Consider the following 20,295-nt stretch of genomic DNA (forward strand, 5'->3'; position numbering starts at 1 on the left):
AACACTGGATATTGAGTTGAACAACTTCTTAAACTTTAATTGTCTCTCTCTATATTCATTTTATTGTAAAGGAAATCCACATTTTTTTGAAAAATACAGTGAAACATTGGATTGCGGGTAACTTATTCTGCAAGTGTCCCACAAGATGAGCAAGCATTTCTAATAAATCTTTACTTGATAGTCAAGGATGCCTTGCAATGCAAGTAGTAAGTGACGCTGAATGTCACATGATCACAAGTGAGCCAATGGTTCTTGAAACTCGCTTTGATATATGAGTCCTTTGGATTACAAGCACGTTTCCAGAACAAATTATGCTCGCAAACCAAGGTTTTACGGTGTTTTAAAGTATGCAAACTTAAGGAAGAAAATGAAAGTCATGATACATCCCCCACCTATATAACACCTGGTAATTTGTTGGGCATTTTCAAGTCTTTTCCTTATGCATAATTTCATATTCAGTTGATAAAAATAATGAATGTATAATTTTATATATTTGTTGCTTAACATCAAATCCTAGTTTTCTTTTGTGTAAGTAAGCATTCTTCAAACGGTGACCTTGATTATGTGCACTGTATATCACAGTATAGATATACTGTATTTACTTAACCAATACATATGAAGAAAAGCCTATAAAAAGGTTATCTTTTCCATTATGAGGTATGTTTAAAAATTTAATTCCTGCCCTCTCACTTTCTAAATTTTCCAAGTTCTGGCTCATGTGCCCAGAGAGTCATTATTGGATATTTAGATGGTGTCATCTCTGCTTGTTACACTTTGTCAGCATTTAAGCTCGATTTGTTAACTCACATTCCCAGAGGTAGACTCACAGGGCCAAAGAGACTGAGATTTTCTTAAGTTTTTAGTACACGTTGTCAAACTTTTCCCAGAAGGTTGCTCCAATTTTTACAGTGGGCCATGCATGAGAGCCCAGTGGTCCACACTTTCACAACATTTTGAATGACTGCTTTAGAAAATGAGCCTTACTTTGTTAAAAAGGGTGCTGCATTATTTTATTTAGCACTACTCGTTTATTAGATTGATTATTCCGTGATTATTGCTGCATGGAAGCATACCTATGCAGAAACATGTACCACTCGGGTTTTTCAGTTTGCACCATTTGATATGTTAATCCAGCAAATGTCTGTGTCTTCTGTAGCCTTCATACACTGAATTTGACATCAGCGGCAATGTCCTCGCTCTGATCTTCAACCAAGGCATGATCTGGTAGGTCTGCTATTGGACTGTTTACAACTTACAGAAAAGCCGCAAAGAACATTATTGCATAATGCATTGTAGCCTGGTGTCAGAGAGGTCCCCAGTCTGGGTCTAACTCAACTGTTGCCTTTGCAAAGTGGATAGGAAAATCTTGTTTATATTTGTATTTATATTTATATTATATTTACATTATATTTATATTATATTATGTTTATTTTATATTATATTAATATTATATTTATATTTGTATTTATATTCATATTTATATTTGTATTATACTTACATTTACATTTATATTATATTTCTATATATTTATATTTATATTTATATTTATATCTTAACTCTTCATCCTCAAAGACATCTGCCTGTTTTGCAGAGCGTTCCTTTATCAAATACTGGGAGTGTATTTCGGCTTTGTAGCTTCTTTGAAAGCTTTTTTATACTTTTATATCCTGTGACACTAGGGTCTACCGGTGAAACATTAATGGTCCCATAGCCACATGTTAAGTATGAAATAAATTAATGTCAGGCCCTTCTGAAAAACTGATTTTATTCTGTCATTATCGAGTATGTTTAGAATACAACTTGTTGTTGCTTTTGAAAAAAATATCTTACCAAATCCAGTAGTTTTAGGTAACTGGACTACTGGAGATGTAACTTATGTTTTAGGAAGTTCAAGCTAAAAATACGATCACTGTTTCGTAACTTGTTTCACAGGCCATTTACACATCAGAATTATGTCTTTTGATGTACAAAGGATTGTCATATCTTTTATTAAATGAAAGCATTCTCACTGTAAACCTTGACAGGTTAAGATGAGCCGATATAGTAGAAACTGTTTTTGAGTTTAAAAATTGGTTCATGGCATGCGATTCATCTAGGGACCATGTGTCTTGGAAATCTGTCACTTTTAACTAAGAACACCCAACCCACAAGCTACAATTGAGCATCTTTATCTTACTGACACTTGTTTAATACAACACCGTGCCACTGACCACGCCATCGTCCTATGTACTAGTCTTAGTAACTTGGCTCAAATTTTGCACAAGCTTTATATAGCACTTAAATCCTTCAACCATAGCTGCATTGAGCTGTTAAACCTTTGCAAGACTGCACCTCTCTGCAAATGTTAAAATTATCTTGCTTTAGTGATATAAAGACCATAATCAAGGACCCCATCATCCTGCCCTGGGGTCTGTCCAATTCCTGTGCCTCACTAGGTCAGTACATATGAAGAAAAGGCTATAAAAAGATGATCTTTTCCATTATCAGGTACGTTTAAAAATCTAATTCCTGCCCTCTCGCTTTCTAAATTTTGCAAGTTATGGCTCATGTGCCCAGAGAGTCATTAAAGAGTGAAACGCGTCTTTCATTCTCTAAGCAAGGAGGAAAGTCAAGTTGGTCCAACATATGACCACCAACAGAGAGAGTAAAGGGAAAAGCTTCTAGCAGTTCTGGATCTTTCATTTTCTGGAGGGGATTCTGCTGTCACAGCAGAAAATGGCTAACTTCGCTACTGGAACAATGAGAAACCATCACCTTGTATCAGTTTTAAAACTCCCTGGCTTCTACACAGAGTGCCACAAATCCCTCAGGCCTGGTGGATGCCATTTGTGCAGACACATGCTACATGTCTGTTTCTTGTTCTTTCGTAGCAAAGACAACAGACTGGCCTAGAAATTCATTTTCATGATCAGAAAAGCCGTTGAAATGGCTGTCCTGATTCGTTTCGCTTATAATTTTGCAACTATTTAGTCCACTATGGTTCATGTTGAAATTCTTAAATATCCAAAACCCTTCCCCCATTCTCTCATGGGCAGACCCATTACCAAAATCTCTCCACTATCCCTTTCTGTGTATTCCTCCTTTAGATAGTGGTCAAGCCTTGCTTCTTGTTGGTCTGAAGAGGACATTAGAATGTGATGGTGTTTTTTTGAGCGTACAGAGATAATTACACCCCGGAGTTACAGAAGCAAGAGAACTATTGCTTACTTTCAGGTCAACCCTTTGGACAGATGGTCTTTTTCCTAACTCCCAGAAAGTTGGTAAAGGAGGGAGGATGTGGTTGGTGGGCAAGGTGTGAGGAGTGTGTATTCCAAGTGTGGTAGGCTCCCCAACACAAGGGGACTCACACATAGTAAGCTACTATCTTATGAGGCACAAGGAACTGATACTGGAGCTTGGTCACACAGAAACAAAAGACTATGGGACGTTTGCACTCACGTCCGTTGGTTTGTGACTGGAGACATTCAGGTACAGCTTTAGGGGTTTCTAATTAGGGGATGTTATTAAAGTCCAACTTTAAAGGTAAAATCCATTTTGGCATGTAATTGGCTGACATGATCAGTACACTTTTATATCACGCACTTCATTTTAAAATGGATAGCACAGGGCTTCGTCATCGTATTTTAAAACGACAAACACATGTCATATCTCTATCAGAACAGGGTGTAGGGGCAGCAGAAAACAGTGAGACAGAAGATGGGTGTGGACATTGCTCCAACACTGTCTCTTTGTGTACCTCTTCTACCTTTGTCCCTGTCTGCTACCTCATTTTCTTGGTTGATCAGTTGTGAATAATTTACCTGACATGTACCATGTCACTGGAGTAATAAGGAGAGCTCAATGAAAGAAGCTTTCATTCGCTTTGATCTTCTTGGAAGAAAAGTACTTTATAAGGCTAAGGTATTACAAGGATCTTGAACTGACAGATGACAGGATCAAGTGTGGGTAAGGGACTTAGTGAGCCGAGCTGATTAGTGAGTCACTGGCAAAGACAGTTTGAGCATTAGGGTTCAGCTATCACTGTGCCAGGATCTGTTTTTCTAGGTTATGGTTCTTGAACCTGTTTGTTCAGAGTGCCCATTTGATATTTATTTTGAAAATCTGAGGTTTATAGGTGCATGTACCTAGGTGTGTGCATATATACGTATACAGACGAATGATGCATATATATATATATATATATGTACAAATGTGTGTGGCTTTAGGTAAGTCTAGGTATTAAATTATATACAAAATTGTGTCTGAGGGTAAACTAGGTTGTATAGCAGCTAAACACCACCCCGTCCCCCCCAAAGCTTAGTGGTTTACAAAGGGAAAAGTTTTCTTCTTATGTACTCTGCATGTTCAATGTGGGTTGGTAGAGGGATCTGCTCTTGTGAGTTACTCTCACTCTAGAGTCCTAGACCGGCCAAATTGAGTCCATCTGGAACAACACTAGATAGGGTAGCAGAGACATGAGAAAAAAATCCACACAGGGCTTTCAACGCTTCTATCCAGTAGTGAGACACCTCATTTTGATTTCCATTTCCTTGGGCAAAACAAATCGTATGGCCAAGCCCGGCTTTAGAAGGGAACACACATAATCATTCACAAGCATCTAACATGACTAATATTGGCATTTGAGAATACAGTGCACTGCTATGTAATTGTTGCCCCTTACCTGAGACTGTCACTCACTTGCTCACATTTTTGAGGCTCCGGGTTCTCTCTGGCTATCCTGTAACAAAGATACCCCGTGTTGTTCCAAAGTCTATCTTCTTACTCGTTTTAATTCGTAAAATTTATATTTTAGAGAAGTTTTGGGTTCACAGAAAAACTGAGTGCAAAGTACAGAGCGTTCCCATACTCCCCAGGCCCCCACAGGCGCACCCACTATTGACATCCCACACCGCAGTGGCACATGGGTTACGATTGATGAACCTGCATGGGTAGGTCATCGCCTGAAGTCCGTACCATTAAAAAAAAAATAGTTTATCTTTCTTCAGAGTGTCTGGTCCACTCGTTATGTTCAAATGTCATTCAGATCTGTGGTATCAAATCCTATCAACAAGAAAATCCAGATTTGGGGAAGATTCCACTTTTAAATGAAATAGCTTAACGCTGGTTTGCATCATTTCAATTATAGAAATAGCAGAAATGAATTTCTTCATCTAACTCACCCCTTGCCCCCCTCCAACATAATATACCAAATTCACATTGGATTGGTTGAAACAGCCTCTCTACATATGTAGGAAATCTAACTGCTGGCCCTAACTAGAGCTACTGAGGGCTTTATCATAGCTGGGAGTCAAGTCTAGGTATTAAATTATATACAGAATTGTGTCAAGATGTGACTCTGGTTATACTTCTAAAATAAGTGCACATGTATCCTCTTTTTGGTTTTGGACCAATACATTGCTATTAATACTGTTTGATGATGCTAATGGATTTTCTCATCAAAGAAAAGTGAAATTTATTTTGTTGAAAATAACCAACTAAGCCATCAAGTAAAAGTGACCTCACCTAAGTACTTCCTTTTTAAAAGTGGCGTTTAAAAATAGTTTTTAAAAGCCAGATAGACAAAGTGGTGGATTTCCAGGACAAACAGAAGTGTAAGGAAGTAAATAGATTAAATTAAATTAAATTAAATTAAATTAAATTAAATGGATGTGTTGCATTTTCATCTCAAACACATAAAGCTTCCTATAGATTATCAACAAAACACAGTCTATTACTGGGCATACATACATCAGCTCTAAAACACCATAGTAGCTACATAGCTAATAGGGAAAAGCATCAGCAAAAGAAAAATTCATTTTATTTTTTCTCTTCCATTAAGCAAAAATTAATTAGCCCACAAGAAAAGTAATTAATCCAGATGTGTAGTTTATTTGAATAGAATGAGTGGTTTTAAGGGTAACAGTAGAAAGAGGTTAGATTTTTAGATTTATTAATTGGTGATTTGAGTGCTAGGGGAAATCAAGTTTATTTTAGAAGTAGAAGAGAGAAGTAAATATATGTAACATATTCTCTGGTGTAGTTTAAATTGATTAATGCTAACAGATATAGTTAACGGACAGCATAATTGCCGTGAGAGCATCATGTATGCAGTCCCTGTGGTAAAGGGAAAGATGGTAAAATGTGCATCAAAGACGGAAATTGACTAGGCAAGTTTATTTATGAAAAGAGTTTGTGTGCTTGAAAGCGGCACTACATTTTCTCCCTTTGGCAAATAAACATGACGTGAGATAAGCAAGGTGCCGTGTGACTTTGTTACGAAGAGACGACTTGAAGTGAGCAGAGCCATGTTTTTTCTTTCCAGGATGGGCTCCTTCTTCGCCCCCAGCCTCCCAGGCATCAATATCCTTCGACTCCACACATCCATGTACTTCCAGTGCTGGGCCGTGATGTGTTGCAACGTTCCCGAGGCCAGGGTCTTCAAAGCTTCCAGATCGAATAATTTCTACCTGGGCATGCTATTGCTCATTCTCTTCCTGTCCACCATGCCTGTCCTGTACATGATCGTATCCCTCCCGCCATCTTTTGATTGTGGCCCCTTCAGGTTCTTGCCTTTGAAATTCCATCCGGGTGTCGTTTTCTTCCAGGCGTGGAGATAGGAATGGTCACTCCTATAAGCTTTGTTTTGTTTTGTTTTTTTCTCCAAACAATGGCATTTTGGCCTGTAGAAATGAGATTCTTTGAGCGTCCAGGCTCATTAGGTAACATGGAGATTCTTAGGCAAGTTGCATTGGTTTCTTATTTGAGAATCATAAAAGGGAAAAGGATTTGAGTGCGCCAGGCTCTACCCGGGTAAATATGGATGATAAATCTGAGCTCAAAGGGGATGGCAAAGAGCGTGTTTAGATTAGGATAGTTGGGATGTGTCAGTTTTCTTGGTGCCGGGCCAGCGTGTCCAAAAGTCGGAAGGAATTTTGACGTGCTACGTCACGTCAAATAGATAATAATTAATTAATTAAAAATAGATTATTCCACAAGCTACCTAGGAAATGGGATCATCATTCGATAACTGTGACTATAAAGTGGGTCACACAATTCACAATCCAAAATGCTACCTGGTGGCAAAACAATTGAGGGTGACATTCGCTCCTATATATTCTCCCCGAACAAGGACAGATCGCTCAAGTGAGTAATAAAGAGTCAAGAGGTCTCTCTGATCCAAGCTGAAAGGTCCTTTTCGCCAGTTCTCTATGACAGAGTTCTGACGGTGACACTTATCAAGAAAGCCAGTCGCCGGGATCAGGGGAATTGAGATTTCATTCCCTAAATAGGGCCCTAAAAATGAACCTACCACAAGTTCCTCTCTGCAACCGCAAGAATCTCTGCCTGTTGAGTCACTGCTCAGCATGCATTTGAGTTATTTCTCCTTTTCAAGTGAAAGAAATGTGAATGTGAAAAGCCACGTGAATGACGAGCGTGAGGCAATAATGGCCACATGTAATATCCCCGTCGTGCTGTCAGACACAAGTTATTAAATTAAAGTCAAAAGTTTCGTTGCCCACAGACCTAAGTATAAAAGAGGCATTTCACTCTAATAATAGGCTGAGTTATTATTATTGCTTTCCTGGGGGGAAAAAATAACAAAACAAAAGAAGGAAAATGTTAAGCCAGCTGATAGGGCAAAAACCACTGGAGTTCTGTCATACTCAGGAAGCTGATGCTGACAAATCCTAACCCCCAACCCCCCCCCCCCCCCGGGCTGAAATAAATAATGCAGACAGTGACATCTGGAGACTAAATATGAAATTGCAGTCTTGAAGAAGAGCTTGGTCTTCATAAATCCCTAATGAATCTCTGGGTACAAAGTTCAACAGATAAGCCATTCAAAGACTTTCCTTAATTGCAAATTACCCACACAACTAAATATCTGGGATGGGTTTTAGATGTGCTTTTGACTTTCTAACTGGAAGTTGATGCTTCTCAGAAAAATGTATCAACCGGAGGGAAACCCCACAATGTCCACATGGAGCTGGATGGTGGTTACACAGGGGGCGTTCCTGTGAAAAATATCATTGAGCTAGACAGGCACAATGGCCACACAATTTTAGCTTTTTGAGCCTAATTCTTCTGTCTCTCTTTATATCACATAGAGTTGCTATGCTTTTAATTTAAAAAAAAAAAAAAAAAGCCTGTATCTAAGGCATAGTAGCTGATTTTAACCAAGTGTTCCCTGATTGGCAGACTTAGGCAAAATTACCGCACATATATCACTATTTTGAGATCAAGAAAATTTACATATTTTCAGTAGCATGTCAGGAAAGGGGTGTCTCTATCTTATTTAACTAGTCTATTTCTCCTGTCAGTTTACTCATTTTGGAGCAAAAGAATGTATACTTCATTTATTTGTTTGGATTTAGAAGTTTGAAAGGGTTGCTCTGCCCTAAAAATGAGGTGAGAAAGTATGAATTAGGATCTTCATGGCTTGGCATTCTCAAGGATCCTGAGTTTGGGATGGTTTTGTCAGCCTGCCTCCGGAAGAGTGTCTGACTCTCGTTGGCACCTGGGTGGGCAGCGAACTTGCATTTGCGGTAGGTTAATGGATGCCGCACCCACCCAATAGCACAGTGATGGTTAATCACTCCCAGGGACAGGTATGTTCGCAGGTAAAGTGGCTACAATACCTTAGAAGACCCATTCTGTGGGGCGCGTGGATGGCTCAGTCCGTTGAGCGTCCTACTCCTGATTGGTCACCTGCATCTGGTTTAAGATTCTCTCTTTCTCCACCTCTCCCTGCTCTTGCCCTCTCTCTCTCTCTCTCTCTCTCTCTCATAAAACTTAAAAAAAAAAAAAAGGAATTCTGTAAGGAATTTGATGAGGTATTCTTGCTTGACCTGATTTGGGAGGGTGAATTTGTCAGAAAATTATTCCAATAGGCTATTAAGTGGATTCACCTTAAACAGTTCAACAATTTTAAAACCATTTATTTTGTACCCAGATGAAGAAAATTCTAATTTCTCCCACCACATTTGCTGACACGATGCTTCTCCCCCAACCTCTCGCTAATAATTCTGAACAATTTATAATTCTCTGGGTTCTCACATACCTCCCTGCTAGCATTATGGTAGTTATATTTTTATGTATTTTCATCTCACTGCAAAGGCCTTATTATGTGTTTCTCCCAGAAAACCTGGAAATTATAAAAATGTTTCTCCTTGAAAATAAACACTTTTCAAAGGCTCCAAAGACCTGAAATAACAACCCTCCACATTTCAACATTTTGGAATTTTGTATTCTGGTTTTCTTTTTATGCAGTTTTTTAAAATAACTGAGATCAAACAATAAGTGCAGATTTATATTATATTGTGACACTTTTATATTTATTTTTTTTGTTTTAAATTGCGACATTGCCGTTGTGTTATTTATTTGCCATTATACCTTATGTGTTTATTTTTTTAATAGTGTGGCTGACTTTCAGAGGTTGGGGATAGAATATTTTCATGTCTGGGGGCACCTGGGTGGCTCAGTCAGTTAAGTGTCCAAATTCAGCTCATGTCGTGATCTCATGGTTCGTGAGTTCGAGCCCCACATTGGGCTCCGCTCTAACAGTGCAGAGCTTGCTTGGGGTTTTCTCTCTCTCTTTCTGTCTCTCTCTCTCTCTCTGTCCCCTCCCCCACTCACTTTCTATCTCTCTCAAAATAAATGAACTTTTAAAAAATTTTTTTAAAAAAAAGGTATTTTTATGTCTGTGAATCTAAGCACAGTAGAGTGTTGGCCAGTAACTTGAAGTAATGAATGAATAATGGCTATTTTTTGGACACTAAGCATTAGAGGAGATGTAGGAGTAAATTGGACACTGATTCTGGTCCTGGGAAGCTTTCAGTCCACTGGGAAGACAGGTCTGCTTATAGACTATTCTAAGCCAGGGTGGGTGGGGCCACACCCATAGAAGCTTAAGTTCATTATCATTTCATTTAACTGTAGAGTCACAGCAGACCAGAAAAAACATGGCACACTTTGGCTAACTGTCAGATAAAAGGATTACCAGGGATTAGTAGAAGCTTCTTTAGCTTGTACATAAGAGATCTGGACTCCTAGTAAGAACACCAGACCTGGAAAGAGGAGAATCCCCAGAGATGCCAATGACTTCGACTTTGGGACACACTGAATGCACAGAAGACCTTTATGGGAGGGGAACATTTGGTAAAATTCCAGTTCCCCTAGTCTAACCACGTCCATCAGCTTCAGACCAAGAAGCTGGGGAGCAGAATGTCTTGCCTTCTCTCATCTTTGCTTACCTTCTTACTCTCGCTGTATCCCCTATGGCTGGGAAGAAAGCATGGCCAGGTAGAACGGGTGGCGACAAAGAAACCCTAGAGAAATAAATCAATATAATCTTGAATTATCTCTAAACTCCATCCCCCCTTAATATATCACAGGTCTTGCCGGGTGCAGATCTGTAATTTGTGAAGCAAAACTTAACACCTCGGCAGTCCAGCAACCCCTTGACAACATATCTGGAATTACTTTCAGTGTTTTGCAAGACTTTATTATAGTGAGGCCAGAGGCAAAAAAAAAAAAAAATCTCATCTGGAACTTGTGAGTCATGTTTGTTTAGTAGTTGAGAGTGTATGAAGATCAATAAACGATAGTGAAACAAAAATATTAAGTATTGTACCAGCCTTTATTCGGATGATATGAAGAACTTGGTGGTAAATAACCTAATCTCTGCTCTGAAAATTACAGCTTTTCATGGTAGAATCAATATGCATATACAGAAAAAATAACTTGATATGATGGGTAATACTTAATAATTCTGACTATTACATATTAAGACAGACATCCTGCCCTCATTTCTCTAGTTTATAGGGGCTGATTCTTACCTCAATGGGTTGAGAACAAATCCATTAAGGACTTTGGCCCTTTAGGCTTCTTTCCTTCTCTTCGCATGGTCTGTTCTTAGCCGTAGGACTGAGCTGGCGGTCATTAGAGCCTGTCCACAAGAAAGACAGTGAGAGAAAGGACTCACCCTTCAGTGTGATTACCTGTTAATAACTCTGATGAAAGAGCTCTGTGGAAAATGAGATAGCAGCTCTTGCATGGGGAGAGATACTGGATTATTTGTGGACTTGATTCTGTTAAGCTGTTCTGTATGTTTATTTCCAAGGCTAATTCAACAATTAAGTGCACTCTTTATGCAGCCCAAAGGGAACGTTCTCCAACAAGGACAGCTGGCTAAGGGGTAGACTTGTGAGTTATTTATAAAATATATTTCAATCAAAATCTTAGGGATACAGCTTAAGAAAAAAACAAAACAAAACCAGACTTCTCCTAATGCTGTGGTTAATTTCCTAACTGCCCGACTGCGTGTTTACGTTGGGATACCAGTTCTCATGTCTTACCCATATGTTGATAATAACAGGTCGAAGTGCCAGGAGTTGTAGCTAAACATTAGGTTCCCAATCTGAAAGAGTACTTAGGTGGTGGTTGAGAAAGACGTCTAGTTTTCTTGCTGTAACCATGGCTTTTACATATGTTATAAATGAACTTCTCTCCTCCACCCCCTCCCCCCCTTTTTGTTTTTCAGTGGCAAAAATAGGATGTTCGAAGTCATTGGAGAAACACTGGAGCATGATTTCCCAAGCTGGATGGCAAAGATCTTGAGACAGCTCTCTAACCCCGGACTGGTTATCGCTGTCGTTTTGGTTATGGCGTATGTGCTTCCCCTCTCATAGGAAGAGACTCTGTAATGTCTTTCCTGCCTCCTTTTAATTTCCAGCTTTCTTAGCTTTCTCATGCTCTCTAAGGGTTGTGCTGTAACCTCAGCAAATTCAGTGCTGATTACATGGTGGTGAGAGTCTGAAATTCATGAGCCATATTCTGATCCTATTGAATGTAATTCCCAGCCATCTGCATCTGTCTTTGCCTGCCTAGGATTATAAGATTTGTTCCCAAGTAACCAAAATAATTATCAGTAAACAGCTAAAGCAAGGGAAACATAAATGCTAAATGCTAAATCTAATCAGCACATTGAGCTTCCCCGATCTCCTGGCCCCCAGCTCTTGTCCCATAAAGCAGATGGCTGTGAACACACAGAAATGATGAGTCTCTAAGTTAATATTCCCTTTGGGGACCCTATAGGCTGCATTTTAGGGCTAAAGGTTTAAGGGTCTTAAAAACCATCATGTCCTTGTTCCTCAAAGGCTATCAGTAAGTGTGGGTCCATGATAATAAAATCAGAGGCTCAGAAGGGTCTTGGAAAGGTCGCTTAGTCTGTCCCTTCAAAAGTCAGAGGTGACATCCAAAGGAGAATTTGGGAGGGGGGTTTTGTTCCCTTGTAACTTTCATTGGCTTCTGACTCTTGACCAGCACAGAGATAAACTTACATTCTAAGGAAAAAAAATATATTTGCTATTGAAGAGATAGGAAAAGCACCCTGGTCCTTCCTTTCAACCCCTGAGGCCCTCCTAAATAGAAAGTCTGGTACTGTCACTGCTCGCAGTCAAGGAGGGCAAGTATGAAACCACCCTCAGAAACACTTTAGAAATAAAGCTGATGCACAGGATTTGTTTCTTAAAAGGTAAAACTAGGAAAGCTCAGGGAGAGAAATCCCGATGATTTGAAATAAATGAGCTGGCTTCTGGGCCAAGTTGTTACCATCTACTTTGTGATGATCATGGTCATGAGTCACATCGGAGAAGACAGGTTTCATCTTCAGTTTTATTAAGGCACCAATTTAGAGGGACAAGATGATTTTCCCCTGGTAGGACTATAGCAAAATGGTAATAGTAAGACTCTGACAGTAAATCCAACCTTTACCTCCCACTTTATACTATGACACCTTTTTTGAAGGAGAGCCCATGGGAATAATTAAACAGTAAAACAGATTACTTTTGTATATTAGAGAACCTTGATCATTTGGTGGCATTCAGAATCTGATGGTGAATCTCTGGTGCAGATATGTTAGAAAATGATCTGGTTGGGGGCACCTGGGCAGCTCAGTCGGTTAAGCATCTGACTTCAGCTCAGGTCATGATCTCGCATTTGTGGGTTCAAGCCCCATATCAAGCTCTGTGGTAACTGCTCAAGAGCTTGGAACCTGCTTCGGATTCTGTGTCTCCCTCTTTCTCTGCCCCTCCTCTGCTCGCACTCTGTCTCTCTCTCTCTGTCTCTTTCTCTCAAAAATAAATAAACATTAAAAAAAAAGAAAGAAAATGACCTGCTGGAAGCCACCTGTTTCACCAGATGGCCCTTGAAGTGATTTTTATTTTCCAAGTTTTCACAATACAGTGGCTTGTGGGACGATGTTAAGTTATTAAGTGGTTTTTAAAAGTCAAAGCCCCTTAGTGGTATAAATGAGATCTTGTATTAAAAAAAAAAAAACTGATCAAAGTTCATGTCAGATTTTATGAGTATAGTCTTACCTTAGTAAGAGACAGATTTATTTCTAAACTGAGGAGCAACATTGTTCTGATGCCAGTGGTTGAAGGTTGACTAAGTTGTCCCAAGAGTGTGGAAGAGGAACTAGTATGGCCTATGTTCCAGGCACTACCCATATATTAATCATTGCGTTTCCACGATAATCTTAAAAGGTTGGCCTCATTAATCATATTATTGCTATCACATGGAAGATATGCCCCAAATCAAGTGGCTGATAAGTCAATGCAAGCTCATGTCTTATTTCCCATCTATTATTTCCCCTAATCATTTGAAGCACCAGTGAGTTTGGAATGAGTGGGAATAGACAGAAAGGCTAGAAGCCACTTGTCAGGGATGGTCTACGCTCAGGGTCAGCACAGTTTTTCTAAAAGGGCAAAATAGTAGATATGTTAGGTTGTATGGGTCAAAAGGAAAAATTGAGGATATACTGTAAGCACTTACCTAACCATTTAAAAATGTAAAAGCCGTCTTAGTTCATGGGCCATGCAAAACCGGCTGGGAGTCCGTTTTACCCTGGAGATTATGGTTTGCCAGCCCCTCATACAGACTGTGCAGAAGAAAGTTGGCAGGATACAAGGTCAAATAGATGTCCTGCAAGGTTGATTGTAGTTCTGAGGTTCTGATTTAAAACCCAATTTCAGTTTATTGCTGATTTGATTTTTCAAATCCTGAGATGTCATCTTCTAGTTTATGGGGCTCACACAATTGGCCTGGCTCTTTATTACCTTTAATTAGAGAATGTTACATGTTACAAACATTTTGAATTTCCCCAGTGGCTCATAGTAAATCAGCTTGGGCGATTTTGGGATAACTGAGTAGAATTCAGGTTCTCTGCAGCCAGGTTCATTCCTTTTGGAGACCAGAAAATGATTTATGAAGAGTATTTATTTAAGGTGCATCACAAGACAGAAAAAGTGGCAAATAAAGAGAGAATTCCAGAACTGCAAATGACTTGTGAGGTCTTTTGCGTTCACCCTCCAAATCCAGGCACTTTTCTAAAAAAATCTTTCACACACACACACACACACACACACATTTATTGAGCACCTACTTCATATCAAATAGTATATGCCAAATGCTTTCGTGTATGTAATTTCATTCAAATTCCCATCACTCATATAAAAGATAAACAAACCCAGCTAAACAATATCAATAATTGTGTTGCTAGCGCCAGATGGCTCATAAAGGGTATAATCTGGCATGGTTGGGGAGTAGAGGAAATGTGTTTAGTATCCAGTTATTTGCAACAAAGAGCAATGCCAGTTACCTTTTTTTAAATGCATTTTGTTTGTTTATTTTGCTTTAAGTGAAGATGAACATATTTATTTTTACACAAATGTTTGGCTGGAATTTGCTCTTTCTAGAAATGTAAATGTCAGTTAAAAGCCAAGGATATTCCTTTATAAAACATTTTCGTTTCAAAGAAGGGAGAAATGCAAACAATACATCCTATGGAAAAAAAATATCTGTGTTAATTGACTATGACTTATGAGGATTATATTCTTTGTTGTGAAAGCCAAAGGAGGGAATTTAAGGCAGAAAGTCAATTTCTTTTTTATTCCACACATTCCCTAAGCTTCCGTAGATTTTCCATTCTCTTGGATGCCCTTGGCATCAATTTGAAATGTTACTTTTAATTATAGTTTAAACTGATGTTAATACATTTCCAAGAAGATACAATTAGGCAGCGAGGTATGGTAGACAGATTGATGCTGTGGAAGAGAACCCTTGAGTCCCACCTTCCCAGGTCCAGCTCTACTAACCATGTTCCAAGTGCATTTTTTTTTTTACTTCTGTGTACGTACTTCGGTCTTTTATCTACATTCTATGATTTAGTGAATGTAAATTTCAGAAGAATCTCGAACTGAAAACTACCATATATTTTATTATTTTTTAAAATGTAGTTTGACCATCTATTATCTCAATGCTACTGCCAAGGGCCAGAAGGCAGCAAATCTGGATCTAAAGAAGAAGATGAAACAGGTAGGATACAATTTATTTTATAAAAGTATCATCTTTATTAATGTCAAGTAGTAGGAAACACCGGGAAATCTCACGTCCTTCTCTCCTTTTTGTGTTGTGTAGCAAGCTTTGGAGAACAAAATGCGCAACAAGAAAATGGCAGCTGCCCGAGCAGGTTGGAGAAATGTTTGTGATTGCAAAATCTCCCCGCTATGGATAAAGGGTTCCTCCTTTTTTTTCTTTCCAAGTGGGCATTTGATGTAGTATACCATTACTGCCCTGAGTGAGTCATTCCACAATTTTTACTGTTCACCTTTTGAGACCCTCTCAGCTTTTCCAGTGGAGGAAAGGCAAGAGAAAGAAAACTTGAAAAATGGAAACTTTTCAATAGTAATAGACAGGTGACTTTGCAAATTGACAGAAGAAAAAGACAACATCCACATAGTCATGTACAAATAGCAGACACAAATGCAGAAGTTCTGCCCCCTGGGGCCGTTTTTATACATAGATGGATACACCAGGAAGATATCACTAGGCTCTTCTGAGCTCACCAGTGTTGATTTCCTGGAGCCTCTTCTAATTCATTAATCTCTCTTTTTATAACCTTCTTAAGTTTTAAACCATTAAAATAAGGCATACCCTTATTTGCCAAAATTCCCGATACGTTCTGCATTCCACATGGGAAAGTAATGTCTAAGAACCTCAGGGAACATTTTTTCAAACTTTTCCCTCATTCTTAACTTTAAAACTCTTTATATTACTAGGGCTTTCCCCCCTTGTAAGTACTATGTCAGTCCGAATTGGTTTAAGTAGAAAAAAACTTCATTAGTCCACACAAATGAATAGGAGAGTGGTGTGGATGGCCTGAGACCACGTTTTATCCCAAGTTTAGAAGTGAGCAGGGCTGAGCCCCATTTCTTTATGGTTCTTTCAACACTGCTCTCCCTCCGTGTCAGCTGACCTTTATGGCAACAGGAGAGGATGTAGCAATTTCCAGTGCTATGTCCTTAAATTACATTTGTCTTAGATGGTTTTTCCACCATAAAGCTACTTGTTTTTTTTAATTGCATTAGCATTTTTTTTCAGCTGTGACAAATTGTAAAACCTTTAAAGTGTACGATGCGACGATTTGACATGCACATACATTATGAAGAGCTCCCACCACTGAGTTCATTAACACATCCATGACCTCACATATTTACCTTTGTGTGTGTGTATGTGTGTGTGTGAGCACTTAAGTTCTACTGTCTCAGCAAATTGCCATGTATACAATGCGGTATCATCAACTATAGTTCAACATGTGATGCATTACATCCTCAGACTTCTTCATCTTACAACTGAAAATTTGTACTCTATTACCAAACTCTATTTCCCCCACCCCGAAGCTCCTGGGTTACCATCCTGCTCTCTGTTTTCATGAGTTTGCCTTTTTTTTTTTTATTCCACATGTAAGTGACACAATGTACTGTTTGCCTTCCTCTGTCTAGTTTATTTCATTTAGCATAATGCCTTTCAGGTTTATCCACATTGTTGTAAACGGCAAGATTTCCTTCTTTTATAGGTTGAAAAATATTATATAATTCTATATCTCTATCAATCTATCTATGTATATCTATATCACGTTTTCTTTATCCATTCCTCCATAGATAGACTCATGTGGTTTCCATCCTTCCATGCTGCAATGAACATGGGAATACAAATTAATGATTTCATTTCTTTTGGATATATCCAGAAGTGGGATTGCTGGATCATATGATAGTTCTATTTTTAATCTCTTGAGGAACTTTCATACTGTTTTCCATACTGGCTGTACCAGTTTACATTCCCACCAGCAGTGCACAAGGGTTCCCTTCTCTCCGCATCCTCACCAGCATTGGCTGTCCTTTGCCTTTTTGATAGTAGATATCCTAATGGTGTGGGGAGTTATCTCATTGTGGTTTGGTTTTGCATTTTCCTGGGAGTGATGTCGAGCATCTTTTCATGTACTATACAGATATTGGTCATTGATAAGTCTTCTTTGAATAAATGTCTATTCAGATCCTTTGCCCATCTTAAATTAGGTTATTTGGTTTTGATGTTGTTCAATGGTATGACTTCCTTGTCTATTTTGGATTTTAACCCCTTCTCAAATATGTGGTTTGCAGATACGTTCTCCCATTCCATAGGTTGCCTGTTCGTTTTATTGATGATTTCCTTTGCTGTGCAGAAGCTTTTTAGTTTAATGTTTATTTTTGCATTTGCTGCCTTTGTTTTGGGTGTCAAGTACAAAAGTCATTGCCAAGACCAAGGGCAAGGAGGCTTTTTCCTAGGTTTCCTTCTAGGAGTTTTATGGTTTAGGATCTTACATTCAAGTCTTTAATCATCATGCATTAACTTTTGTGTGTGTTGTAAGATAGGGGTTCAGTTTCATTCTTTTGCATGTGCATATCCAGTTTTCCCAGCACCATTTATTGAAAAGAATATTCATTCTTCATTGTATATCCTTGGTACTTGGTCAAAAACTAACTGACCACATATGCATGTGTTTATTTCTTGTTACTCTGTTCTGTTCTAGTGATCTTGTTGTCTATTTTAGTGCCAATGCCATACTGTTTAATTACTACAACTTTGTAATATAGTTTGAAATCAGGAAGCATGATGTCCCAGCCTTGTTCTTTCTCAAGATTGCTTTGGCCACTAGGGATCTTTTTGTGGTTCCATCGAATATAAGAATTGTTGTTGTTGTTGTTGTTTTTTTCTATTTCTTTGAAAATGTCTTTGGAACTTTGAGAAGGATTGCACTGAGCCTGTAGATTGCTTTGGGTGGTAGGGACATTTTCACAAAATCAATTCTAATCCATTAACATGAAATTTCTCTCCATTTATTTGTGTCTTCTTTAATCATTATATAATGACCTTCTTTGTCTCTTGTTACTACTGCGTTGGCTTAAAATGTATTTTGTCTGAAATAAGTATAGCTGTGCCTCCTTCTGGTTTCCACTTGCACAGAATATCTCTTTCCATTCTCTCGCTATCAGTTTACGTGTGTCCTTAAAGCTGACGTGAGACCTTCGTGGGCATCTTTTAGTTTGAAGCACGTATGTCACACATATCTGTGCTGTTCTTGTGTTTGCTATAGATTGTGACTATAACTTAACATCATCAAATTCGTGTTTAGAATGGTGAATGAAGAGGCACCTGGGTGGCTCAGTTGGTTAAGCATCCGACTTCGGCTCAGGTCATGATCTCATGGTTTGTGAGTTCGAGCCCCATGTTGGGCTTGCTGCTGTGAGCGCAGGGTCTGCTTTGGATCCTCTGTCCCCCACCTTCTCTGCTCCCCACCCCTGACTCTCACATGCTCTATCTCTCTCTCTCAAAAATAAATAAAGAAACATTTTTGTTAAAGTATCTTACAAAAAAAGAATGGTGAGCCAAAAGTTCTGACTTTTAAGATCTGAATTCTAGGTAAGGCTAGTTTTTATCTTCATTGCTTTAAAGATATAATAGTATAGCATGCTATTTATTTGATATTTTCCCATAATTTTTACTTAAAAACATATACAACCTTTGCAAAAGCAGAGGCTATCTTATTCATAGTTGTTTCCTCAGAACTTAATACAGAACTTTATTATGTAACAGTCATTCAGGAAAGGCCTACCAAATTTCTACTGGCCAATAAGGAACTCTTTTATTTGAAAAATTTAAAAAGAATACATTTTTATATTAATTATAAAAACAGTACTAAATATAAAAAGAGCAGAACTTTCACTCCCTTGTAGAGTAAGAAATATAGAAATATTTTGTAGGTAAAAATGCTAAATATTATGGCGACCTGGAGCACATTTGGAAGATACAGATTTCAGACCACCTCATTCGGAACATTAAGCACACTGAAAGCTAATTTTTTAGAAAATGTTTATTTATTTTTGAGAAAAAGGGCATGCGCAGGAAAGGGGCAGAGAGAGAGAGGGACAGATGATCTGAAGCGGACTCTGTACTGACCGCAGAGAGCCCTATGTGGGGCTTGAACTCACGAAACCCGAGATCATGAGCTGAGCCAAAGTTGAACTAATGCCCAACTGACTAAGCAACCCAGGTGCCCCTGAAAGTTAAATTTTGATTTGTTGCTCCTTCATCTTCTCTCTCTCTCTCTCTCTCTTTTGAACAGCTGCAGCAGCTGGTGGCCAGTAGCGTTCCCAGGTACGCTGGGGGCCCAGAAGGACTCTTCACCTTGCTGTTCAAAACCAGCCACTTCTGGAAAGGGCAAGAACACAAGCATTGTGAAGTTGCCGTTCCCCTCTTCTAACCCTGATGTATCGTCAAGGTCATGCTGGTCAATCAAGGCGTCACCAGTCTCAGTTCAGCAAGAAGGATCTCCACCTTGTTCCAAACTCAGGGATTTGTTCCCCCACCACCAACTTTTCCCCTGACTTATTTCCCTGGCTTTTCTTCTAACTAATGGAATTTAAAAGTGGATGTGATTCAACAATACAGGTTACTGGTTTACCTGTTGGGTTAATTAAAAAAAACTTTGGGGGGCGCCTGGGGGGCGCAGTCGGTTAAGCGTCCGGCTTCAGCCAGGTCACGATCTCGCGGTCCGTGAGTTCGAGTCCCGCGTCGGGTTCTGGGCTGATGGCTCAGAGCCTGGAGCCTGTTTCCGATTCTGTGTCTCCCTCTCTCTCTGCCCCTCCTCCGTTCATGCTCTGTCTCTCTCTGTCCCAAAAATAAATAAACGTTGAAAATTAAAAAAAAAAAAAAACAAAAACAAAAAAAAAACTTTGGGTATATGGACTTTCATCTTATACCCTTCTTCTGCCTTAGTTTTCTTTGCCTGGGAACAGAAATACTTCACCTCTTTTTACCCTCAAAGTTAAGAAATATCTTTATCAAGTAGTCACTGTAATTATTCATTAACTCGCATTTTGAAACCAACATCTTGTTTTTCCATTTTTTTTCCATCTCCCCATCTAGGGCCCCCAT

At 38.9% G+C, this 20,295-nt stretch overlaps 1 protein-coding gene across 1 annotated transcript in view; it reads left to right on the forward strand.

The window, feature by feature from the left end:
* Positions 1 to 19,506, forward strand: part of TMC1 (transmembrane channel like 1) — a 150,281-nt gene extending 130,775 nt beyond the window's left edge. Inside the window, exons 15-20 of the mRNA XM_047096066.1 lie at positions 1,157 to 1,224; positions 6,302 to 6,541; positions 11,522 to 11,647; positions 15,279 to 15,357; positions 15,460 to 15,511; positions 19,484 to 19,506. Coding sequence (XP_046952022.1) covers positions 1,157 to 1,224; positions 6,302 to 6,541; positions 11,522 to 11,647; positions 15,279 to 15,357; positions 15,460 to 15,511; positions 19,484 to 19,506 — 588 coding nt within the window. The remainder of the gene's footprint in view (positions 1 to 1,156; positions 1,225 to 6,301; positions 6,542 to 11,521; positions 11,648 to 15,278; positions 15,358 to 15,459; positions 15,512 to 19,483) is intronic.
* The last annotated feature ends 789 nt before the right edge of the window (positions 19,507 to 20,295 follow it).

The sequence above is a fragment of the Lynx rufus genome, unplaced genomic scaffold (assembly GCF_022079265.1).
Source record: "Lynx rufus isolate CCGP_SWC_20201006 ecotype Redwood Valley unplaced genomic scaffold, mLynRuf1.p SCAF_10, whole genome shotgun sequence".
NCBI lineage: Eukaryota > Metazoa > Chordata > Mammalia > Carnivora > Felidae > Lynx > Lynx rufus.